Raw genomic sequence first — 25,053 nt, forward strand, 5'->3', positions numbered from 1 at the left:
GGTGACACGGGTGCATTAACCAAAGGCCAGCGCTGCCGGGGGGGTCAGAGCAGGTGGCACACGGATTTATTGATCGCCTTGGGGTGCTGGTGCCCCGGTACCCGCCTGGGGCAAGGGGCACAGGGCGAGCAGGGTTGAGGGGGGCAAAGCGCTGCCATTTCCATCCTCCCTCTGTGCACCGGGTGGGTGGGAATGGCTCCAAGTAAAACAAATCTCTATATATTTTTTCTATATATATACAAATATATAATATATATATCTCTGCCGATATATATATATATCTCTCTTCTCTCTCTCTGGAAAGGATAAAAGGTTAATTTCTCTTCACATGCACAACCAAAGCCACCAACCCATGGGGACAGCGGGTGCCAAGGGACGCATGCCCTCGCCCACCGGCACCCCGAGAGCCCGGGGGGGCCACATCCTGCATCCCCAGGTTATTGCTGGTCAGGTCCCGTCCTGCTCCGGCAAACAAGTGGAGGGGGAAGAAGCCAAAGAAATGAAATCCCGCTGCAAAGCGCTGGCAAGCTCGTTGTCACCTGGCCGGTACCCAGCGCCACCCACCATGGGAACACAGAGGAGACGGTGGCATCACTGCAGGACCGTGGGTGCTGCGGGGTGGGGGTGGGAGGGGAGGCACAGGCACCCAGTTGAAAGGCAAAGTCTGGATAAGGCCAAAAAAAAAAATGAAATAAAGAGCAGCAACCACCCCCGAACTGGGTGCCTTGCCGGTGGCCCTCGGTGCCGGTGGCCGGTGCTGGCCCCTGGGTGCCACATGGGTGAGCTGGGGGCCAGGGACACTGTCATAGGGCTGTGCTCTCCGATTCCTCCTCCTCCTGCTGCTGCAGCCCCGAGAGTCTCTGCGATGCCTCCAGCGGGTCCCGGCGCATGGTGGCATCCGGGGGGACATGGAGCGAGGGGACCTCAAAACGGAGCAGACCTGCGGGAGGGCAGAGCCATGGGGGACACTGCGGCAGGATGCCTCACCAGGGCTGGTACCACGTTAGTGCCACCAGCAGGGATGTCACTGCTGCTCCCTGCTCTGTGCCACCCCACCCTGGCCAGAGCCTGTGACACCAGCACTGATGTCCCCACATGCTGCCTGTGCCGGTGCCATACTGGGGCTGCACTGGTGCCAGGGCCGCAGCCCCCCTGGAGAACAGTGCAGCCTGGCTCTGCGGGGTCCACAGGGGCTCAGTGTCACCTGCGCTGTCCCCATCTCGCAGGTCCCCAGAGGAGCAGAGTCCCCATGCCCAGCTTGGCCAAAGCCAGGGGCTCCCAGCTGTGCCCTCACTCCCCCAGCCTCTGTGTCCCACAGTGTCCCTGACGCCACCTGGCACTTCCAAAGCATGCCCCTGACTGTCCCCTCAAACAGCCCCACTGCTGCGAGGACACCGTGGGGACACACCGCAACAAACCCCAGGGACAGGGAGGTTGGGACAGCAGCACTGGCTTGTGCTCCATGGGGATGATGCCACCTTCCTGGGGACAGTTCTGCCATGTCAGAAACATTGCCACCCTCCTGGGGACATTGTTGCCTTCCCAGGGTCATTATTACCTTGCAAGGGCCATTGTCACCTTCTTGAGTACATTGTCACCTTCCACTTGAGGATGCTGCCACCTTCCCAGTGACACTTCTACCTTTCCAGGGACATTGTCACCCTCCCAGGGACACAGCCAGCTTTCCAAGGATGTTGCCACTGTACACTGTCACCTTCCTGGGGTCATCATCACCCTCCCGGGGACAGTTCCACCTTTCCAGGGAGGATGCCACCTTCCTGGGGACATAGCCAACTTCCCGAGGATGCTACCATTCTCGAGCACACTGTCACCTTCCTGAGGACATTGCCACCCTCCCAGGGATGCTGCCACTTTCTTGGGGACACTGCAACCTTCTCAGGGACATCACCACCTTTTCCAGGGGACATAGTCACCTTCCTGGTGACAGTTCCACTTTTCCAGTGACACTGCCAACATCCCGGGGCCACCAGCACAACCGAACCCGGGGCCACCAGCAGCCGCCCCCCCGGGTTACCTGTCAGGGCTCCGTCCCCCGCGGTGTCCGTGCGGGGCAGCTCCGGGGTTTGGGGGGCGGCGGGGGTAGGGGGAGGCTGGGGGGGCGGGGGCAGCGAGGGGCGGGGCCGCGTTTTGGGGGCGGGGCGAGATTTAGGGGCGGTGCTGGCGGGCGGGGGCAGGAGCGGGGGGGGCGGGGGAGGCGGGGGGGGGGGGCGGGGAGGGCTGCGGGGGGAACAGGCAGGGCCCCGGGGAGGGCGCGGGGGGGCCGTAAGGGGAGGGGGTGCTAGGGGGGGTGGGGGAGAGGCTGGCGGGGGAGGGCTGCGTCCCCCCCTGCGGCGGGATGGGCGCCAGCTTCTTGGCCACTGCGAGAGAGACACGGGGGGTCAGGGTGCGGGGGGGGTCACAGCGAGCGGGACCCCCCACACCCCCCGCCCCGCTCCTACCTTTGCGCGGGGCGTGCGGGCTCTGCTCGGCGGGGGCGGGGGGGGCGGCGGGCGGCGGCTGCCCAGGCCCGGGGGAGAGCTCCTTGGGCTTTAAAGTGCTGGGGGGAGACGGGCGGAAATGGAGCGGAGACAGAACGGACCGGAGAAGAGCAGCAATGAAATAACAATACTTGTAAAAAGGAAATGAAAGAAAAATTTAAAGAAAATAATAAGACAAAATAATAATTAGAAAAAGAATAAAAATAAACAATTTGAAATAAAATAATGCAAAATTTAAAAACCCCAGAAAATAATAAAAATAGTTAAAGAATGAAAAAGGAAAAATAAAATAAAATAAAATAAAATAAAATAAAATAAAATAAAATAATAAAATAAAATAAAAATAGAAAAGAAACAAAGAAAATAATAAAAATAAATAACTTGAAAAGGAAAATAGAAATAAATATAACGCAAAATAATACAAAAAGATCTGAAATAGAAACAAAAAATGGAATGCAATAATAAAATGAAAAATAAATGAATAAAAATTAAAGGAAAACAAAATAATATAAAATAAAAATACGAATTTAAAAAAATTGAACCCCCCAAATTAAAATTAAAAACCAAATGAAAATAAAATGTAAATTAAAATAAAATTAATAATAAAAAATAGAAAAAGGAAAAGTAAAAAAAAAGGAAGGAAGGCGGCAGAGCCGCGAGGTCCTGCCCCCCCCGCCCCCCCCGCCGCTCCTCCCGCTGCCCCCCCGCGCATCCCGGGCAGGGCCAGGGGGTCGCTCCCGCCTTAGCCCGTGTTTCTCGGCGCCCAGCCCGGCTGCGGGGCCCTGGGCCCCCGGTGACAGCGGTGACAGGTTCCCCCCCCCACCCCGCTGCGGTTCCCCGTTACCTCTCCGGGCCGAGTCCCGCGGCGTGGGCAGGGGGGCGGCTGCCCCGGGGGGGCGGCCCGGGGGGGAGCCAGATGGGGGAGCAGTGCCAGGGGGAGCGGGAGCAGCGGGGGGCGCAGGGCTGGGCGGGGGGGACGGGGCTGAGCGGCGAGGAGGAGGAGCGGGGAGGGGGAAGGCTCCGGGTGCAGCCCGGCCAGAGGGGACGGGGCCAGCAGTGGGGGGACAGGGGGACCCGCTTGTCCTCGGGGCGGGGGCGGCTGGACCCGCCATCCAGCCAGGCAGACACCAGGTTAGCCCTGCTGCAAAATGTCCAGAAATGGCAGAAAAGAGGCAAAAAAACAAAAAAAGGAGGGAAAAATAATAAAAGAGCAGAAGCGTTGGTGAGGGGGGGGCAGGGGAGAACAGTGGTGGAGCCCTCACGGTGCTGAAATCCCCCCACCTCGTCCCATCCACAGCATGACCCCAGCCAGGGCTGCCACCCCACCCATGGGTGCACCCCAGGGCAGAGCCCGGCTTGCAGGCTGCTGCAGTGCTCGGCTCCTCTTTTTCGGGCAGAAAAGTGGAATTTAGGTGCTTTCTCACATCTGGCCCATACAAATTACAGCCAGACACAGACTGTGGGCAGAGGAAGGGCTCGGGGGACTCTGGGCTCCTTCAGTCTTTTCCTTGCACCTCCAGCCCAAATTTCGCTACAGCCCAGCAACACCCAAAGTGAGACAGACAAGGGACCCACAGGAAAATCCCTGAATGTAGCACAGGTCCGGCAGGACAGGGACACTGCGGTGGCTGCAGGGATGCTGAGCATCCTCTGCCCCCCGGATGTGGCTCCTCTCCCAGGGATGCTGAGCATCCTCTGCTCCCACTGTCCCTGGGCTGCTGCTCCTCTGCCTGGGATGCGGAGCATCTTCTCCTGCTGCCTCCAGCATGGCTGTGGGGTTGTTTTGCTGCTTGATTCACACACAGAGATGACACCCAGGCTGGGGACACGGGGGTGCTGGTGGTCTTACCTTGTCCGCTCGGCTCCTGGGGGGAAGCCGAAGCTGGTGGGAGGTGGGGAGGGGGTGGCTGAAATATCCGGTGACTGCTCGGGAATAGGTGAGTGGGGCACGGCAGGGAGCTCGGCGGGCGGCGCGGGGGGCTGAGTGGCCGGTGGGGTGGACGATGCCTTGCGCACCCCCGAGGTGCCTCGGCGAGCCACCCACGAGGTGTCCATCACCCTGACGCCCATGCTGGGGGGGACACAGAGACAGGCTGTCAGCCTGTTGGGAAGGGACTGCTGGCACTGTGTCATGGCTCCTTTGGGGTGCCTGGTCCCTAAAAACTCCTCTTCCACCAGGCAGCTGCTGGGAATGAACCTCCACGGCAATAGGGTGGGGGTGGCAGTGTGGGACGTGCTTGTGTCACCCACCAGCCACCTCCCCCTTCCCCAGGTACTGGCAGGTACCAGCATCCTCCCAGTAACCACCCAGCATCCTCCCAGCACCACTGCAGAGGATACAGTACCTTTGGATTTTCCTAAGGCTGCATGGGCAGAAACACACGATTATTAGTGTAAAAAATAGCCCTAAAACCATACAATGCACAGGGTGAGAGCACAGTGCCTGGAAAAGGAGCTGCGATGTCATGGGGCTTTGAGGGAGGAGGCAGGGGGCACAGCAGGGACGGGGCTATGCTGGTGATGGGGAAAGCCCTGGGAACGTTTTTTGGAGATGGGGAGAGCCCTGGGGGTGTTTTTTGTAGCCGACCTGACCGGCTGCAGTCCCTGTGAGATGCATGGGGGCTGGTCATGCACAGTGCAGAGCTTTCCCCAGGAGCAGAGCCCACAGACCTTGGGGACACCAGGGCATCTGACCTCATCATGGCACAGCCCCGGCGACATGCCACAGGCCACCCCACTCCCATCACCAGCAGGCTGGGGACAGACATCAAGCCCTGTGCTCACCCGAGCATCCCCAAGAGCAGGAGAGCTGGGGGGTCCTCCCACCCCAGGAGCACCCAACATCCACCAGCTCAGTGCCACTCCCACCAAGTGTGACGGCAATGCCACTGTCTCCCTCCCCCAAAACCCTGGCCCTGCGGAGACCCTACCCATCCTTCTTGTAAAACTCCAGCATCATGTTGTCTGTGGCCACACTGAGGGGCCGCCGTGTCTGGTCGTGCTGCCGCCGGTCGGCGTGGTCCATGTCCGGGGAGGGCATGGAGCTGTAGTTGGCGTTGTGGTTGACGTGCATGGGGCTGCCGTAGTTCCCCGTCACATTGAACTCAATGTCTGGGGGGTGCAGGAAGAAAGGAGAACGGGGGATGTTGGGTTGTGGGTCCTCAGTGAGGGGTGGGATGTGGGTATTGTCACTGCAGGAATTCTCAGGGGGTGCGGGAGCGGCTGGTTGGGCTCACTGCTGTGATGAGTCTTGCCAGATCTCCCCTTGAGCCCCAACCAAACCAAGGCAAGTGGGGGCTGGTGAAAATAAATATGGAAGCTCAGCAGAAGGACAATAGGACAAGGAATTACTGAAGAGAGTCCAGCTACAAAGGTGCTGAGGGTCTGGAGCATTTTTCTTACAAGGAAAGGCTGAGAGCTGGGGCTGTTGAGCTGGAGAAGAGAAGCTGAGAGGGATCTGATCAATGGGATCAATATCTCAGGGTGGGTGTCAGAGGATGGACCAGACTCTGTTCAGTGGTGCCCAACGCCAGGGTGAGGGGCAACGGGCACAGACTGAAACACAGGAGGCTCCATCTGAACAGGAGCAGAAACTTGTTTGCTGGGAGGTGCCAGAGCCTGGCCCAGGCTGCCCAGAGCGGGTGTGGAGTCTCCTTCTCTGAGACATTCAAAGCCCCTGGACCCACCTGTGTGATCTGCTCTGTGACCCTGCGTGAGCAGGGGTTGGACCGGGGGATCTGCAGAGGTCCCTTCAGCCCCCACCAGCTTGGGATGCTGTGATTCAGCTCCTGCTCCCCAGGAAGGGCCAGGGGGTCCCCCAGAGCCCACCCCCCCACCATGGCCAAGGGACAGAGCCTACCTCCGGGGAAGAACCAGTCTGCATGCTGGATGAGCGGCTCGATGATGCCCACGATCTGCAGCGAGACAGTTGTCATCATCTCCGTCATGTTCCTGAGAGGTGGTGGGCAGCAGCTCAGCAACCTCACCACAGCCTGGCCTTATTCCCGGTGGGATTTTTGCCCCCTCGACCTCCATCCCCAGCATCCCTGTGGCACAAACGGATCCCTTACCCGTCCGCCTGTGGCCAGAGGAGGTTGGGCCCCAGCACAATGGCCACATTGCTCGGTGTCATTTTATTTGTGTCCTGGTACTCGGTCAGCTTGGCCAGGAATTTAATCAGGTACCTGGAAAGCAGAGCCAAGATGTGTCGGTGTATCAGAATCACAGCCGCCCTGTCCCCTCCCCGGGTCCCACTGTCCCCAGGCTCACCTGATGTTGTTGTAGTTGGCTTTGGGCAGCTTCTCGCAGGCGCTCCAGAGAGCCTGCAGCCGCTTCTCCTGCTCCGGGATGCTGCGGAGATGTGGGCGAGAGGCTCATCCCCATCCCCAACCCACCCTGGGGCTTTTGACCCCTGCAGCCCTGCCTTTGGGGACCCAGCCAGACCCTTGGGCTGCTGCCAACATTATGTCAGTAAATTAACCCCCAAAACTCAGGCAAAATGAGAAGGAAATCATTCAGCTGCAGGGTGGACTCTGGTCCTCTCCTCACTTCTGTGCAGTCCCCCCAAGGTTTGTCTTTTGGGGATGCATTTGCTTTGGAAAGGGAAATTACTGTAAACAGACCCCCAAAACAACAGCTGTCTCCCCCATGTGCCACCCTTGGGGACCGTTCCCTCCATTGAGCCACCACCATGTCCCTGCTGTGCTCCAGCACTCCCAGGGCAGGTGGGGGACATGGTCAGATCCATATTCAGATACCATCGAGGTGGGTCCCACCCCAAAAGTGATGCTCCTTTTCCTACTTCCCTCTGCCCCTCTGTCACCTCCCATGGTGGCACAGGTTGGTGCCACCTCAGCTGGCCCAATCCTGCCGGGTTTGGGGTTTCCAGGGTGCAGAGCACCCCAGCAAAGCAGGCGGGAGCTCCCTTGGCCCCAGGTCCCCAGGGTCAGCACACCTGTCCAGAAATGGCACCAAGGGCTCACCCTAAGCTGCTGAGGGAGCTCAGCCACCTCGGCCAGGGTGCTCTGGACCATGGTGGGGACACCATGGGGGACATTGAGGTCACCCTTGCTGCTGGGAGCCATGATGTTCAAGGAGCATCACTGGAATCCTCCAGGCTCTCAGATTCCAGAGAAACATCCCAAATGCTGTGAGCCACATCAGAAATAACTCATGACCCCCAGACCATCCATGGGGACCCAAAATGCCACCCCCCATGTCACGGAGGAGTGGTGGAGATGCCCCAGACTCACTTGGAGGCCTGGATCCACTCCTCATACAGCTCAAATGTCATGAGGGGCTCTGGCAGCTCTCGCAGGTAGGACTTGAGGGCTCCTGTGACACATGGGGGACAAGGGCTCAGCAACGCAGGAGGTGCTGCGGGTGGCAGTGGCCACCAGTAACCAAGCGGTTTTGCTCTTCAGCATTTTGACTCCCATCCCTCCCCACCCACATGTCTCCCAGCACCTGTTAGTCCCTCCAGCCTGGTGGAGGTTCCCACAGAGCCTCTCCTGATCAGCATCACCTCATCAGCGTCACCACCCTCATTAGTATCACCAGGGCCCTGAGGTCACCTCAGATTACAACTGCATCCCTGTTTTCTTCCTCTCTTGTGCCCAAAAGTGCTGCTCAAGCCCTTGGCTGGAGGGGACATATGGGTTGGGGTTTGTGCTCCTTGATGATGGCAACTCCTAAATGTCCCCACTGCCACCAAGAGCTGTATCTCTGCACCTGCATTTGTCCTCCTGTACACTCTGTCTTTGCTGTTCAAAGGCTTAGGAACAAATCAGAGAAGGGGTGAGGTGGGAAGGGACCACTAGATGGTCACCTAGTCCCACGCCCTGCTCCAGCAGCACCACCCAGAGCTGGTTGCCCATGACCATGTCTTGCTGGCTTTGGAGTATCTCTAAGGATTGAGACTCCATCACCTTCCTGGGCAACCCGTGCCAGTGCTCAGTCACCTACATGTTGACAAAGTGTCTCCTGATGTCCAAAAGGAACCTCCCGTGGTTCACCTGGTGCCCATGGCCTCTGGTCCTGGCACTGGGCACCAACAGGAAGAGGTCTGGCTGCTTTGCACCCTCCCTGCATGACTTTATATCCATCCCGAGCCTTCTCTGCTCCTACTGTCCCAGCTCCTCCAGCCCTTCCTCCTAGGAGAAATGCTCCAGGCCCTTCAGCATCTTCATGGCCTTTCACTGAACACTCCATTATGTCCAGGTCACTCTTGTTGCACCCAGCACTGGACCCAACACTGCAGGTGGGGCTTCCCCAGTGTTCAGCAGAGGGGAATCACAGAATCATTTGGGTTGGAAGAGACCCTCAAGGTCATCAAGTCCAACCATAACCCACCCCTGGCACTGCCCCATGTCCTGAGAACCTCATCTCTGACTGTCCAACCCCTCCAGGGATGGTGACTCCAGCACTGCCCTGGGCAGCCTGTTCCAATGAACATGAAGATGTTAGTCACACACAGTACCAACTACATCGCTAGTTACTGGCCTCCAACTAGACCCCACACCAGCAATGACCACCCTCTGGGTCAGTGCCTGTGGGCTGCAGGGGCCACCACAGCACCCCCGCCCCGAGGAGCAGTACCTGCGATGGCGTGTGGGTCAGCCGAGTACTCCTGCACGTCCACCACGCAGCAGTCCAGTGCAGCCTTCAGCTTCTTCAGCTTGGAGGCTGAGGGAGCCACTCGGAAAAGACCCTTTGCAGAGGACACAGGAGGGTGTCAGACAAGCTTTGGGACCAGCGATGTCCCCAAAGGCCCCCTGGTTCCTCATCCCCCTCCATCATGGCCAGCGGCGGGTGGTGGGGCGCAGACGCACCTCCTCCTGCATGCCGCACTCCAGCAGCATGGTGACACACGCCTCCACCGGGAAGGCGATCTCCCGCCCGCTGACGGCCAGGTGCTCCTCCAAGGGCTTCCCGAAGGACGGCTTCTCCATCCACGCCTCTGTGACGGGCAGAGGGGGTGACAGGAGGGGACAGGACTGGATCCAGCATCCCCTCCCCAAAAAGGTGCTTGGATCACAGCATTTTGGCAGCAGAATATTACATGTGGATGTTGTTAAAACAACAGGACCCCACACTGCTGTCCTGGGTGGCTCGGGAAGGGCTTTTTAAAGATGAAATCCAAACAAAATGTTTTCCAGTCACCACACAGGACATTTTCAAAGGGGCTGGATAATGTTTTCCGGAGGGAGCAATCACAGGCAAACCTTTGCAATACATTCCCCCTTCTTCCATCACAGTTTGAGGCAGGAATATTTTGTGGGATTGAGAGAAAAAAATAGAATACAAATCACTCCCTGCTGTGCTGCAGTGATGGCAGCACCCCAAGCCCTGCCCCGGGGAACGCGCTGTCCTCAGGCCATCGCGTGGGGCTGTCCCCAGCCTCGGTGTCCCAGCCCCAAGCTGCAAAGTGAAGCTCCCAGATCCCACCTTGGCGCTGGGTTCCCCCCCAGTGTTGAGCTCAATATTCTGGCAGGTTCTCCCCCCATCCCCAGGATGCTGGTTGGATCCTGTGCCCTGAGACTGAGAGGGATGGGATGAGATGGGATGGGATGGGGATGGGGATGGGAATGGGATGCCCTCTCCAGCGCCAGGACAGGTGGGATGCAGATTGTGGAGCACAGGGAGAATGCTCAGCTGCAAACCCAGCACCACGCCACAGGATGACAACGCAACCGCTCATCACCACGGTGAAGCCCCACACGGCTCCAGCGTGACACAGAGCCCTTGGCCTCATGCCTCATGCAGGACAGAGCCCACGGGCACTTACCCTGCTGGGCTTTAATCTGTGGCAGAACATTCTGCAGAAGCGCTAAGGATTTCCGATGGTACTCTGCCTGCACCTCGATCAGCTGTGGGGAGATGGCACCAGCTGTCACCCCCTGGCCTGGTACAGAGGAGTCTCGTGGGGACGGGTGGCACTTACGGTTTGAAAATAGTTTGCATAGTCTACTTCTTTGGCCACAAAATTGTACATGTCAGCCGAGAGCTGGTCCTGCAGAGAGCAGAGAATTAGTCACTGTCCCATTCATGCCGCCCTGATGCCACCATGATGGCCCTTTCTGAGGCCACCGGGAGGGACCAGCTCAGTGACAACAGGAGTTAGTTGGAAACAAGCCACAGCCCAAGGCTGCACATCCCAGTGGGCTGAACAGCACAAATTAAAACCCAAGAGGGTGAAGACCGGGATAAGAGGAAAGGCTGCAGGTTTTCTGCGGTCAAAGGTCTCCCTGTCCCAGCAAGGAGCGGCCCCCCGGTACCCTGCAGATCTCCACTCTGTTGGCCGCCTCCTCCATCTCCTCCCGCAGAGCGTCAGCTTTGGCGCCCGAGGGCTGCAGGTTGCTGGCCAGACCCGAGGACTTGGCCGACTGTTGCCACCTGCGGAGAGAAGACAGAGCTGTCACGGGGGGATGGGGACCTGCACAGAGCAGTGTCTGGAACCCAGGGCCCCATCTCAGCCAAGGCCACCACGCTCCCCAGGGCTGAGCCCATGGAGATGGTCCCAACCCAGGATGGGGTGCAGCACCCACTCCCAACCTCAGCGTCCCCACTCCCCGCAACTGGTTGCACGCACCCAGCTCTGATAAAGCAGTTTATTTCAGCAGAATGAGCCTCATCCAGGCAGGAGGAGAGAGGAAGGTGATAGAAGAGCCTGGACATGATGTTGGGGACAACGGACACCTCCCAGACCTCTCCCCAGGGCTTGGCCAACTCAATGACAAAACCCAGAGTACAGCCCAAAGTCCCACCACAGTGTCTGGGACACAGAACAACCCCAAGGGACAGGCCTGCGCCATCCCAGCACTACTGTACAGCCGCAGGAGCACCCGGCTCTTTGAGCTCATGTAAGAACTCACCCAGGTAGGGAAAAAGAGGAAAAAAAATAAGATTTGTGCCAGTAAAAAGTACAGGCAAGGAAAAGGGATCTGCAGATTCTGCAGATGAGCAGAAATCTTGGCTCATCACAGAGCTTGGCTTCAAGGCACATGGTGACACGGCCCAGACTTATTGTCCCAAGGGAGCTGTGGTGCCAGGGCTATGGGACGTGCCCTCCCTGGCGCTACCCATCACTTGGGAGTTTTTCTGTTTTATAAAGCAGCTTTGAAGCTGCTTCTTACCGCGTCCTGGAGGAGTCCATGTCCAGCACAAGCTTCGCCAAGTGCTTCCTCTGCTTTTGGATATTTGGGATTTCCACCTGCAGCAAGACAAAGGAATGGGAGGAGATAAACACCCTGGAGAGGTGACAGGGACAGGGGGAACCTGACTGTGACACTGTGAGATTGGGCAGGTGCCAGCCTGGTGGATAAGGATGGAGCTCATTAGTTTAACATCATTAAGGAGATGGCACCATTTGTCCCTCCTCCATGTCCCCACCGGGGCTGTGTCACCCCCCTGACATCCCTGACTGTAGAATCCACATCCCCAAGAGGAGCATCCTTGGGGGACCAAAGCTCCCTGCACTGGGGAGCGGGGGAAAGGCACGAAAAGGGCTTTTGGGGACAGCAAATATGAAGCCCCCATGCACAGACACCACTTGGAAAAGGAGACAGAAAAGGCTGAAAGCCCTGAACACCAGCACAGTGATAAAGCTCTTGTTTCTGCTGGGGAAGAGAAAATCAGAACCAAGCCTAAGACATTTTGTGAGATGTTAAAGTGGGGCCAAAAAGTGTCAGGTGAAATAGAAAAACAAAGTTGGCAGCAGAGAGGAAAAGGGGGAAAAACTTTATATAATATATCAAACAAGAGTGGGTCAGAAATAAGGGTGTTAGTACCTCTGCCTTCGGGAGAGGCAGAAAGGAGCACAGGCAGCGAGAGCGGAGCTTGGGGGGCCGATGGCCCCGCAGCAGCCCAGCGATGGAGCAAACGCTGCCCCAGGGGAAGCTTCAGCAAACGGCTCCGAGAGAAAAGTCACTCACCAGGGCCAGGAACCAAACACACCGCTGGAGCAGCGAAACCCTGTGTTCCCTGGGCTTGTTTGGGGTGTGAGTCCCCAGCATGGTGACACACTGAGCCCAGGACACCCACCCGCCACTCACCTCAGCCAGCACGAAGAGGGGCTCGATGACGTCCCGCTCCACCTGCAGCTCGAAGTGGATGAGCTCCTGCGCCAGCCTGTCCTCCGCCTCCCCGCACAGCCGCAGCATCTTCCTGCAAGGGCAGCGGCAGCGCTGGGCACCACAGGGGACAGGCAGCCATCCCACACCCAGCAGTGTGGGTGACGGTCACCCAAAGCCCCTGGGGGTGGCGGCAGTGTTGTGGGACAGTGCTGCCTTGGCAGGGGGATGGAGGGAGGGTGGCAGTGCAGGGACTGTGGGCATCCCGCGTGTTAGGAAAATCTCGTTTCCTGACTTTTGTACTAATTATAGTCAGAAATTGTACAGACTTTCTTAATACAGATTATATTGTATAATGTGTGACTAAAGGACCCCAACTTATCACAAGGAGGAGAAGAATAAAGAAAACTCCTGGACTATAAAGGTGCCTATAAGAAGGATGGGGACAGACTTTTGAGCAGGGTCTGTTACAACAGGACAAGGGGTGATGGTTTTAAACTAAAGGAGGGAGATTCAGGCTGGACATGAGGAAGGAATTGTTTGTTGCCCCTGAGGGTGGTGAGAGCCTGGCCCAGGTTGGCCAGAGAGGTGGTGGCTGAACCATCCCTGGAGACATCCCAGGCCAGGCTGGACGGGGCTCTGAGCAACCTGAGCTGGTGAAGATGTCCCTGCTCATGGCAGGGGGGGCACTGGGGGAGCTGGGAAGGGCCCTTCAACCCAAACCATTCTGTGATTCTACAATTCCATGACTACCAAGATCAAACCAGCATCCCAGCCCCTCTGACACCGCTGTGAAACCCCTCATTGTCCCACACCACAGAGAAAGAACCACAGCAATTCCCAGCAACAACATCCCAGCTGCAGCAGAGCAGCCAGGCCCCCTTACCCCAGCAGGGAGTCGTCGCCCAGCACAGCCGATCCCTCCATCAAACACTGTGCCAGCGTGGTCAGCGGCAGCTTCTTCTGCAAAGACAGGGCTGCGTTCCCCACTGCACTGTCCCCCGGCCCCCCGGCCCTGCCACAGCCTCACCGAGCGCTTGTCGGCGTCCACGCCTTGCTGGCCCTGCAGACATGCCGTCAGCTTCTTGTGGGTGCTGTGCGAGACCTGCTTCACCAGCTCCAGCCGCTTCTCCACCTGCGGACAGCGCTGCCCATCACCGGGGTGTCCTGCCTGCTCCCGCACCCACCGTGCAGGGACATAAGGGACTTCTTGCTGGTCAAAGCCATTTTAATTGCTGCTCTATCGGATGCAACGGCCCCGGAGCCCAGCACCCCCGCGGGCAGGGATGCCTTGAGGTTTCACCAGGATGATGCTGCCTCATCGCAACCCCAAGGGCCAGATCCAGAGCAGCCACATGTCCCCGGGCAAGGGCAGGAGGTGTCTGACAAACCAAACCGGCTGCAGCTCCAGCGCAGGGCTGGAAATTGCTTATTTGCCTCTGCATTGAACAAATTAACAATTTAATCCCAAAACTCAGTGAGATGAGACATTAAATATCCGCAACCAAGACCTGCTGAAAACCAAAGCTGAGAGACTCAGGGAAAACATGGAAATCTCAAAGTCTGGAAACAAAAAAGTCCCTAAAGTTTGAAATCTTGGGAAATGATCTGCAAAACAAAATACTCCCTGCCCGGGGGCAGCGTGGGAAGCGCTGAGGCCACAGAGAGTCCTCGAGGCACCTTGCGGAGCCTGGCACTGCAGCCAAGCAGCCCACTGCCACTGCACTTATAGCTGTATAATCATATGTATTATATATGCTAATATGTCAATAATATGTGTTAGATACTATATATAAAAATATTTTGTATATATAACTAATAGATCTCTATGACGCCCAGCTGAGGCAGAGCAGCCTTTGCCATCTCTGCAACATATACACGATCCTTTCAACATATACATGGATGTGTGTGTATATATATATATGTATATATATATATATATAACATTTTTATATAAAGTATGCATACTATTCGTATATATGATCTACAAATCATGCCCCCTGCCCATCCCTGGGGACAGCAGGACATGTCATCGCTTTTGCCAAGAAGGTTGGACCAGATGATCCTGGCAGTCCCTTCCGACCCAGGATTCTCTGAGTCTCTCATTCTGTGACGTGGTGGCCAGAAGGAGCTAAAGGTCACTCTGCAGCCACTGTCACCCACAGGTCGCTGCCTCCTGTCACCAGCATCCTTGCACTCCGGTTTGCTGGCTGTTCCTGCACAATTTGCTATCTGATAGCAATGGCGTGCACCAAATTCCCAAGCCGGAAGGTAGAGAAATACACCAATTTACCCTCAAAATAAGGTTTTGAAGTGGATCCAACAGCAGCCAGCCTGGCTGCCACTGTACCGTGATGGAAGAGGAAGGTGAGCACCCTCGCCGAGGGCTGGGCAGTGGTTTTGCTCATCTGTGCCCGAGTTACCAGTCATGATTTAGAGAATCTTTGAGTTGGAAACCTCACAAATGCAGTGGTGGATTTGGGAATTCATGTCCCTTTGCTGGCACCTTCTCAGCTGCCTCCATCTCTGGAGCAAAATGCACCAAGCTGCCTCCATCTCTGGAACAAAACTCACTGGCAGCAGAGATGGGAGACCCGGGCGCCCGCAATCCGGCCAGTGGTATCACATCGCCATCCCGACAGAGCCAAGACTGGATCAGATTCCAGCTGACCTGAAAACCAGGCTGGGAAAGGGCTGGGAGGGCGTGTGGGAGGGAGTCGATGTCGCTTCCCACGCTCCCAACCTCCTCCCAGCTCCTCTCATCACCGCCGGGCACCGCGGCACCGACCAGCTGCCACATCCCACACCCACGGGTGGGTACCCGGGCACCCGGGGTGGGTTAGACCAGCTGCAGAGCATCTCACCTGCAGGAGATCTTCACTCAAAACCTCCGTCTTCTCAGCCCTGCGAGACAAGAGAGAACACTCAGTGTTGGCGAAGGGTCCGGCACAGGCGGCAGCGCCGGGGCTGCACGCTGCGGTACCGGGCATGGCTGAACGTGCTCTGCCATCCGGATGCAGCCGGTGATTTACAGCTCTCTGGGTTCACCGGCCATCACCTTGTCTCCTAAATAAGCAACGGATGGAGCATCTTCATGGCTCACTGTGACTGTGCCACAACCCAGGGTCCTCCCCTCACCTCCCTCTTACTCCTCCATCATCCTCAGCAGAACAGGGATGCTAGATTCCCAGGAGAACGTGGAGGAGCGGGTGTATCTACGCACACAAGCAGCTCCCGGGGATTTCAAGGACACAACCCGTCTGCACGACTGAGCCGCTTCGCTCCGACGCAGCCACCGAACCTGCAGCGGCAGCTGCCACCCGGGGCTTCACCGCAACCCTCCCTGCCGCTCGTCGGAGCGGATTTACCACTCCAGAGCTCGTGTTGTCGCTGTCTGTGCTAGGGAGGAGCCGCGGATGCAGGAAGAGACACAAACCCGCTGCCAGACCCTCCCCGGCCCCGCAGCATCCCTGCCCGCACAGCCCGCGGCTGCTCAGGCTTAGTTAAACCGTCACACTCTGGATCATTTACTCATTTCTTTACTTTATGTTTGTTTCTTTGTCTGTTTTTTACCATTTTAATGCATTTCTCTTCGAGAAATGACCTCCGTCAAGATGCGCTTGGGCAGAACTATGATGTAGTCAATTAGTCCCTAAAAATTCATTAACAAGTAACAAAAGCTTGGTGCTCTCATCTTTCTTAAAATAACACCTTTATCGCCTGAGCCCTGGATGCTTTCTGCTGTCCAAGCTGCTTTCTCAGCTTTGAGAGACTAAGTAAAGTATTGAAAAGGGACATAAGGAGCAAGCACCAGCGGAGCCGGGTTCAAAGAGCAAACCCGGCACAGCAGCGGCGCCGGCAGGGCCAGGCTTGGCCTGTGGGCTCATCCCCAAGTACACAGTGTCCAAAGACGCTTAAAAAGTGTAAATTAACTGCGCTAAATCTGATGTTGTCCCAATGTCTGATTTAAGTTGGTTTTAAAAATGAAAAAAATGCTATTTATTTTATTTTTTTCTTTTTAAAAGAAAGGGGTTAGATGAACGCATTATAATATCTTCTATCTGAAATGCCAGTGATGTGCTGGCCACCTGGGAGCAGGTTTTCCTCCTCTTCTGCAAATTGCCTCTGCTATCATTTACAGACAGGGCTGGAAAAGCTGCAGAATTAGCAGAAACAGGGAAAAGAGCAGCAAATATTCACTGGCACAGCCACTGCGGCTGTCCCCACTTCCCCGCTCGGGGTATATTTAGCATCCCGAAGGAGGAGGTGGCAGGGAAGCAGGCGAGCAGCGCGCACCCACGCGCAGGCAGCGCCAGCACACATCGCGGCTCTGCACCCCAGAAATCGCTGCCAAACTTCACAAAGGCTGAAGGAGAACCAAGTCCCTGCATCCTTGCACCGTTGGGAAAACATTCCCCCAAAAAGTGATGTTTTTAGTGTGTTTTCCCCTCTTCCAGCCGAGCTGCTGGATAGGCTTTGCACATCCCATGGTCCTACACCAGCACATCTCTCTCCCAGCAGCCACAAACCAACACGTGCTACGCTCTCACACACATTTTGGAAGCAGAAAACAACATTTCAAACAGGATAACAAAAATCTGCCCTCATTTTGCTTTTCAGCACATCATCAGCACGAGAAACCTCAGTGTCCCGCAGCCACAGCCCTGGCACGAACACCCACGCCAGCCCTACCACGTCCTGGGACGCTCCATCAGGTTGTGGGGCCTTCCAGAGATTAACTTGGCTTTAAAAACGGGGGCAAAAGAAGTCTGCAGCATCTAATGGACAGGAACAACCACAGAGGCTGCTGGAGCCACCCGAGAGCTGCCCAGGGCCGGGTGGAGTGACAGGCACACAGCGGGAGCGCAGGTTTCCCTGCCTGGTTTTGGCGTCTGCAGGAGCCGGGATGCTCCCTCCTCCCCTCCGGCTTGTGATGGGGATGGGGCTCTCTCTGTGGTCTCGGGGACACGCCACAGTGGCACAGGGCTGGATGTGGCACTCTGGTGTCACCTGTGGCAGCGGGAGCAGGTACCACGTCCCCAGGCATCCCACTGCTCCCACGCCTTGTTGTGCAGAACAGGGCAAGGTGTGTCCCCAGAAGCCACCACAGGGTGTTTTTGCAAAGCCAGGGCAGGGGACAAGTCTCCTGCCTTGGGGCACCTGGACCCTGCGCGTGATGCCACCAGCAGCCACGGCCAAGAGCCTGGTCCCAGCCCCACTGAATACGGTTTAGCAGCTGCAGGCGGGACAGATCCTGCTCCTGTACCCACGCACAGTCCTGCTGACCAACGTCCTGAAACCCCCTCTAAAGCTCCTTATTGATTTTCAAGAATGTATCAAATAAATACAAATAGTTGCCCTTGTCTCTGCACTTGCACCAGCAGCACTGCAAACACTGCAAACAATATCCAGGAGTGTGAGAACTTGGTAGTGCCTCCAAACCCACAGAGCGCCCAGTCCAGGCTGCTCAGCATGGTCACGTTTTCTGTAAAGACTGAAAAATAAAGTCATCCTACTGCACTGACATCACGCTGCGTTACACCTCCGTGCTAATGCCACCGGGAGAAATCCCATTATATCCGTTATGTTTCTAAAGTCTCAGCCTAAAGTTAATATGGTTTCACAGGAGCTTAGATGGTTTTATGAGCCATCCTGCGGACCTGCAGCAGGTGACGCTTGGCAGCAAAACACCAGCATGCATGTCCTTCCAGGGAGCAGCTGGGGACATGGAGACTCTCCTGCTCCTCCTGCCAGGGAGCAGCTGGGGACATGGTGACTCTCCTGCTCCCCCCAGGCTCCATCCTGCCTGGGTAGGGTGTTTTTTGGGTGCTGAGCCCTGGCCAGCACTCAGAGATGCTCAGGGAGATCCTGGTGTCCCAGTGTCACCTCCCTGGTACCCAGGGGTTTCCCTGGGGCACCCGGGGGGATGGAGAAATATCATCCCACTTGCCTTTTATTGGAGCCGGTTGGCAGCATCTCTATGAGGATTTCGGCAAAGCACCTTCAGCGGGCTCGGCCCTTCCTCTTCAACAAACCTTTCTGGTTTGTGCTTTATTCTCCCTCCCCGTATCATGCTCACCTCAGCATCCCACCCACGGACAGCTTTGCGTCCCCATGTCCCTCCCAGGCCCTCTCACCTTGGCTTGCCATCCCCAGGCAGAACCACTCGCTGAACCCCCTGGGATTCCGGAGCCCCAGCTCCCAGTTTGCCCTCAAGTGCTCAGTTCAGACCACGCAGGAGCCCAAAGCACAGTGGTGCTTCTGAACCTGCAGCCCTACAGAAACTCATCAACAGTATCGAGAGGAACCAGTTCGGATGCAACTGACGCTGGGAAACGCGTCGCGCTCCAGCAGAGATGTTCCCTCTGTTCCAGCCTGGCTCCCAACGAATGAACCCCCAGCCCCTCCAGCCCACCCCAGCACCCACCAGTCCATCCTCAGCATTTCTATGCACCAGTTTAAACCAGTGTCAGCTCTGGGCAATTCCTCTCACCCATTCATTTTGATGTGGGTGTTTCCAGCCTTGTGTCTCAGAGCTCCCCCACTGAGCCACAGCCTTTCTTGGGGAACCAGAAACTGGTTTTGCTTATGCAAGTTGACCTCAGCAAACAACAGCACCCAGAAGAGGGGGCAGGGACCCCCCAATTTCCCTGGCTGGTCCCTAATCCCCCAAAACTTCATGCCTTAGGAGTTACGTGCATCCTGTGGGAGCAACCCTTAGCGAGGCAGACAAGATTACTGGCTTTCAGCACTTTCATCTTTCCTTTAGGCAAATAAAAACTTGTCCCTCCCTTTCCCCTCCAGATTTCCACCCTGAAGCTGTTTCTCTCAGCACAAATCCAGACAATGCTCAGCCTCAGTCAGCACTCACATCCCTGCAAACAGCCAGGAGAAAAGGACAATTAATATGGAGAGCTGAAAGCAAACGAGCAGGGAATGCAGCTGCAATTTGGTTGGGCGTTCACTTCTGCAAAAAACTAATTGCTGCCAGCAGGAATCAACACCAATCAAGCAAATTAAGTTGATTTCCAAATAAATACTACATGAGCTGCCAGAGTCTTGACCTGGGGAGCTATAGCAAAGCTGGTGCTTCTCTGGAGTATCTCCCAATGTCAGATATCTCTATCTGGTTGGATCATCCCTCACCAGCATCCACCCTGTGTCCCCACCACCATCCCCCTTCTGATGCTCAAACCACCCAAGACAAGGAGCTCCCAGCCTTGGATCTGACCCTGAGCCAGCAAAACTCAGAGCATGATGGGGATTTCACGGTGATATCCTGTCTGAATGGGAAAACCACCACGCCCAACTCAGGCAACACTTCGGCTGGTGTGGGGATGGGCAGGAGCCAGGACGTGTCTCCGTGATGCCCTGAGAAGGCCTTTGCCCATGCCTCCTGCGCAAAATACCTTTCGCCCCCATGCCTGGCCACCCCCTTGCTGCAACATGCCCATATATATGTCCTATTGAAGTACTGATGCCAGCCGTGTCTTCCGATTTCTGTTTGCTCCAGCCTAAAAATAGCCTCATGGGCAGAGGGAGGCACAAAAATACGGCCAAGGTCATCCCGCGGCAGAAGGGTTAACCCCCCTGGACGGGTGTATGTCCTGCCATCCCACACGGGGATGAGGATGGTGCCCGGCTCCATCCCGGTCCTGCTGCATCCCCCTCCTGTGCCGCCACATGTGCCTGGGGGCTGGTACCTGCGGGAAAACGCAAGGTCCTTGAGCCCCCAGAGCTCAGAGGGGAGGCTGGTGCGGTGAGGTTCAACCACGCAGCTGGATGAAGGTGGAAGCCCCTCGGGTCTCATCCGGGCAACCCCTGGAAGCACTGGGCATTGTGCTCCGGGCTGTATACTGCTCCAAGGACCCTGCTGTCCCAGCGCCGGCACCGGCTGAGCGCTCCGGCCACCACATCCCCAGGGACACACAGCCCGACGGCTCATAACCAGGATCCAGCAGAGGCCAAACGGGGCCGCAGATTTTTTTTCCAGTGCGTTTTTAGCAGACGAGAAGCGAAACATAAAATATTTATATCCTCAAATCGCTGCTCAGATCCCTCAGGGAGACAACTGCGAGCTGCAACATCCAGCAAGACGTGGTGAGACGGCCCCGCCGGCGCCTCTTCCAGCACAGCCCAGGCATGTCCTGCCCCGGCTGGTGACTCGGAGTGACGGTCCCTGTGTCCCAAAGCCACAGCTGAGGGTGGCAGTGCCCACCCAGCGGGCACGGGGCCAGGGCTCACCCCAGCAGCTCGCCCACTGACCAAGCTAGGCTGGAAAAGTGGGATGAAAGGAGTGGCGAAGGCTGGTCCAGCTTTCCTCCATCCTTCTGCCCACCACTGGGAAAACCAAAGGACTCAAAGCAAAACGGGGGATGGAGTTTTAAAGGCAGAAAAGCCTTTTTTCCTCATCTCCCTTGCTCCTCGCTCCTGGTGCATCCCCAGCAAAGGAAAACCCACCCCAGGGTTCCACCCTGACCACACTGCAGTCCCCATTTGAAAACCACAGCGAAGCCCCCATGAAGCCCAGGGCCCGGAGGTTGCTGCTGCGAGGACAAAACCTTCAGGCTGCTCCATGAATACTGCAGTTTGTCAGCGCTGCTGCCTCGCGAGGAGGATAAAAATATCCCCCGGGCTGCGAGGATGCTGCTGGCACCATCTGAGGGGTGCGGCGGCACTTGGTAAAGCCAAAAACCCAAGGAGGGTCGGCTGACGGTGAGCCCCAGCAGCCCAAAGTGCAGACGGGGAAACCAGCTATTTAAAGCGCGTTGTTCCCTCCTGCAAATCCCCTCGAAAAAATCCCAGGTGGTGGTTTTATTCCCTCTGTCCTTATTTCATACACGCAGAATAAGACATCCCTGTTTCTTGCAGAATGTTCTTGTTGCACCAAGAATAAAACCTCAGTACTTAAAGGCTTTACATTTACGTGCAGACGTCCTGGTGCTTGGAAAACCATCTGCCCTGAGAGCCGCCAAAGTGACGTGCACTCTGAAAAGCCACTGCTGTCCCCCGGCATGAGGGATACGGCTTGGGGATGCTCAGAAAGGACCAGGAGGACAAAACAACCCCCGCTCACAGCGGCACCATCCTCCCCAGCGTCCCCCCCAGTGTACCCCCGTTCGGCAGCACCGCCGTGCCGTTCCCCATCCCCATGCACCTGTTTTATTCCTGATGGGGAAAACAAATTATACTGAGCCAATTCTAGAAAATTCATGGGGTTCTTCTGCTGCTGGAGCCAGCGCTGCCACACGTGTGTGCGCACGGTCCCACGGCCTCGAGGTGAGAACATGAGCTCCTGCCAACGGAACAGGTGAATAAATAGAATTTATTTTTTTAAAATGCTTTGCAGGGAGCATCTTCAAAATGTTTTACAGCCATTTAGCTATTTCTCTTCCCTTTTTGCACCCTGCGGAGCTATTATGGCCCCCTAAAGACCAGGGGGGCAGTAATTCTCCCGAAGGTTGGGTATGAAGCGCAGGTCTGGGCTGGGATGAGCATCCCCAGCTCTTTGTATCTGGTGAAACGACCTAAACAACATAAAGTGCCCAGGGCACAGCAGAGCACGGTCTGCTCCGGTTGGCCCTGGCTGACCCTGATGCTGACCCTAACCCTGACTCCAGCCCTAACCTTGAGCCCGGCCCATCCCTGCTGTTCCTGCACAGGTGACCCTGTCCCTTGGCCACCAGCCCCGCCCCCGGCACAAGTGCCAGCTGTGGCCACCTCGCAGGGACAAAGGCTCCTCCTGCCTGTCCCCTGCCATGGGACCACAATGAGCCGCTCCCAGGGAGACAAAACACCAGGTTTCTATTACTATGCCTTATTTCCATTTATTATTCCTTATTTTCATTTATTATTCCTAATCTCCATTCATTACTCCTCATTTACATTAATTATTCCTCGTTTACATTAATTATTCTTTATTTCCATTTATTATTCCTTGTTATTCCTTGTTCCCATCTATTATTCTTTATTTCCAGCCAGCTGGAGAGGGCTGCTCAGGGCTCTGCAGTGGGGAAGAGGGATAAAGAGTCAGCCCATACTCCAGACAGAGACTGACAGAGACAGGCAGAGGAAGAGGATGGTCCCTGAGCTCCTGCCGAGTGCTTGGAGCCTCCAGCCACCCCGTCCCAGTGCTGAGCAAAGAGGGGCCCACACACCCCCCCGTTAAACCAGCCTGAAGAGCCGGCAGCGCAGGCAGCCCTGCAGGCAGCAGACGTGCCAGGGCACTGTCACGAGCCACCGTCGCAGCGAGCCCCTAAGAGGATTAGGGGTTTAGTGGCTCCGAGCCCCCCCGGCCACCATCCCCGCTCCCCAGGCTGCCAGTCGGGTGCCGCAGGGACCCGGCGCGGCCCCGCGCTCCCGGGGATGCGGGAAGGAGGATGAGGATGCTCGCCTCGGCAGCGGCACCATTTTGAAGGCATGTGAGCAGTGCCCGGCTCACGTCTCCCACGCCGCGGTGGAGGGACCTGGGGACAGCCCTCCCTCCCCTGCAGCCCCCAGCCGCACTGGAGACGCATCAAACCTCCTCCGCCTGTCCGGAGAGCAAACACAGCCCGGTGCAGACACAAGGAGAAATTCACAGCTCTGTCCCCAAAACAGCCTCCTCCTGCTGCTCCCCCAAGGGAGCTGGTCTCCCACACCATGTTCCCTGTACCACACTCCCACACAGTGCTCCCACACCACGTTCTTGCATCAGGTTACTGTACCGCACTCCCACACCGTGCTCCAGCACCATGTTCCTGCACCACATTCCCACACCATATTTCTGCACCATGTTCCCACACCGTGTTCCCACACCACGTTCCTGCACTGCGCTCCCACACCGTGATCCCGCACCAGATTCCTGCAGCACGCTCCCAAACGTGTTCCCGCACCATGTTCCTGCCACTGTGCCGCTGCACCGTGCAGCCGCACACTGTTCCCGCACCACATTCCCACACCGTGCTCGCTCCCGCACTGCACTCCCACACCAAATTCCCACACCACGCTCCCGCGCTGGATTCCAGCAGCTCGCTCCCAAACCGCGTTCCCACATCCTATTCTTGCACCACACTCCCGCGCAGCCACTGCAGCCCCGGGATGGTGTCCTGCGGCCACCCCAGCCCTGTGCCCGTGTGCTGGGGCAGGAGCTGCTGCCACCCACCCCCTCCAGCCTGGCTGAGGATGCAGAGCCAGCGCGGTGTCCCCATAACCATGGGGGACACGGTGAGGGGGGATGCACGGAACGCCAGCAGAAGTTCAAGCCCTCGACTCCAGGAGGGGATGCTGAGCCCGACACCCCAGCCGTGGCAGTGCCAGCGCCCCAGTGCCACACTGGGAATGAAAACATAAATAAAGCCCCCCCAGCTGCAAAATCTCCAGGAATTACACAAGAGCCACCACCAAACCCTGTGTCTAGCTGAGAATTGGCACACACAGGCACCCCCGTGGGCATGGCCCCTCCACCCACGCCCCAGTGCACCCCCTGCACCCCCGCCCCACAGCCAGCCAGGGCCACCCATGGGTGCTGGGGGGGCGCAGGCCAGTGGACCACCCCACAGCACCAGGGCTGGGGTGTCCAGACGGCAGGTGACCCTGGGACACAGGGAACGGGCAGCGGGGCAGGCAGGGGCGCAGCAGATAAAGGGGGCAGTGGGGCAGGTCAAGGGGGCAGTGGGGCAGGGTGTGTGCAGGAGGACAAGCAGGGGTTAACAGGCAGGCAGTGGGGCAGGCAGGGAGCAGGCTGTGGGGCACGGTGCAGGCAGAGGGGTGGTCAGGGTGCGGGCATGGAGCAGGCAGGATGAGGGCAACAGGGCAAGGGGCACACAGGGAGCAGGAAGGTTGAGGGCTGGGCGCACAGGCAGTGGGGCAGGCAGGGTGCAGGAAGGGAGCAGGAGCAGTGGGGTGGCAGGAGGCAGCCCGGTGGGTGGGCGGGGGATGCGCAGGGGCAGTGGGGCAGGGAGGGAGCGGGCAGGGGGTGGGATTAGTGGCCGTGGGGTGGCAGGGTACAGGCAGGGAGCAGGGGCAGTGGGGTAGGCAGGGAGTGGGCACTGTAGAGTGGCAGTAGGACAGGCAGGATACGGGTGGGGTGCAGGCCTGGGGCAGTGGGGCAGGCACGAGTGTACAGGGAGCAGGGGCAGCAGAACAGGCAGGGAGAGGGCAGGATGCAGGCGCAGTGGGGCAGGCAGGACATCGCTAGGATGCAGGATCAGGGCAGGGAGCAGGCAGGGTGAGGGCAGGGCCCGTCCCCATCCGTACCTGCCCACGGTCTGGTTGGCGAGCTGGCGCATGCGGTTGAATTGCTTCTTCATGGTGGCGGCGGGGCGGGCGCCCCTCGCCCGGGCAGCGCGGGCGGGCAGCGGGGGTCGCGGGCCGCCCCTCCCGCATCCTCGCCCGGGCTGAGCCGGGCTGGGCCGAGCCGGGCTGGGCTGAGCCGGGCCGAGCCGGGCCGGGCCCGCCGCCCCTGCGCGGCTCCGCGCCTCCGCCTGCGTTCCGCGCCCCCCGCT

General features: G+C 57.6%; 1 protein-coding gene across 1 annotated transcript; it reads right to left on the bottom strand.

The window, feature by feature from the left end:
* Nucleotides 1–44: 44 nt before the first annotated feature.
* Nucleotides 45–25,053, bottom strand: ARHGAP44 (Rho GTPase activating protein 44). The gene is given in 22 exon segments (XM_065034369.1): nucleotides 45–940; nucleotides 2,036–2,229; nucleotides 2,231–2,378; nucleotides 2,460–2,557; nucleotides 4,348–4,569; nucleotides 4,844–4,861; nucleotides 5,429–5,609; nucleotides 6,358–6,449; nucleotides 6,569–6,682; nucleotides 6,768–6,848; nucleotides 7,751–7,832; nucleotides 9,096–9,207; nucleotides 9,329–9,456; nucleotides 10,285–10,366; nucleotides 10,441–10,509; nucleotides 10,775–10,892; nucleotides 11,633–11,709; nucleotides 12,551–12,662; nucleotides 13,455–13,531; nucleotides 13,599–13,703; nucleotides 15,433–15,472; nucleotides 24,806–25,053. Coding segments are annotated over 22 exon segments (2,340 nt in total). The 5' UTR covers nucleotides 24,859–25,053; the 3' UTR covers nucleotides 45–803.

Source organism: Columba livia, chromosome 18 (assembly GCF_036013475.1).
Source record: "Columba livia isolate bColLiv1 breed racing homer chromosome 18, bColLiv1.pat.W.v2, whole genome shotgun sequence".
NCBI lineage: Eukaryota > Metazoa > Chordata > Aves > Columbiformes > Columbidae > Columba > Columba livia.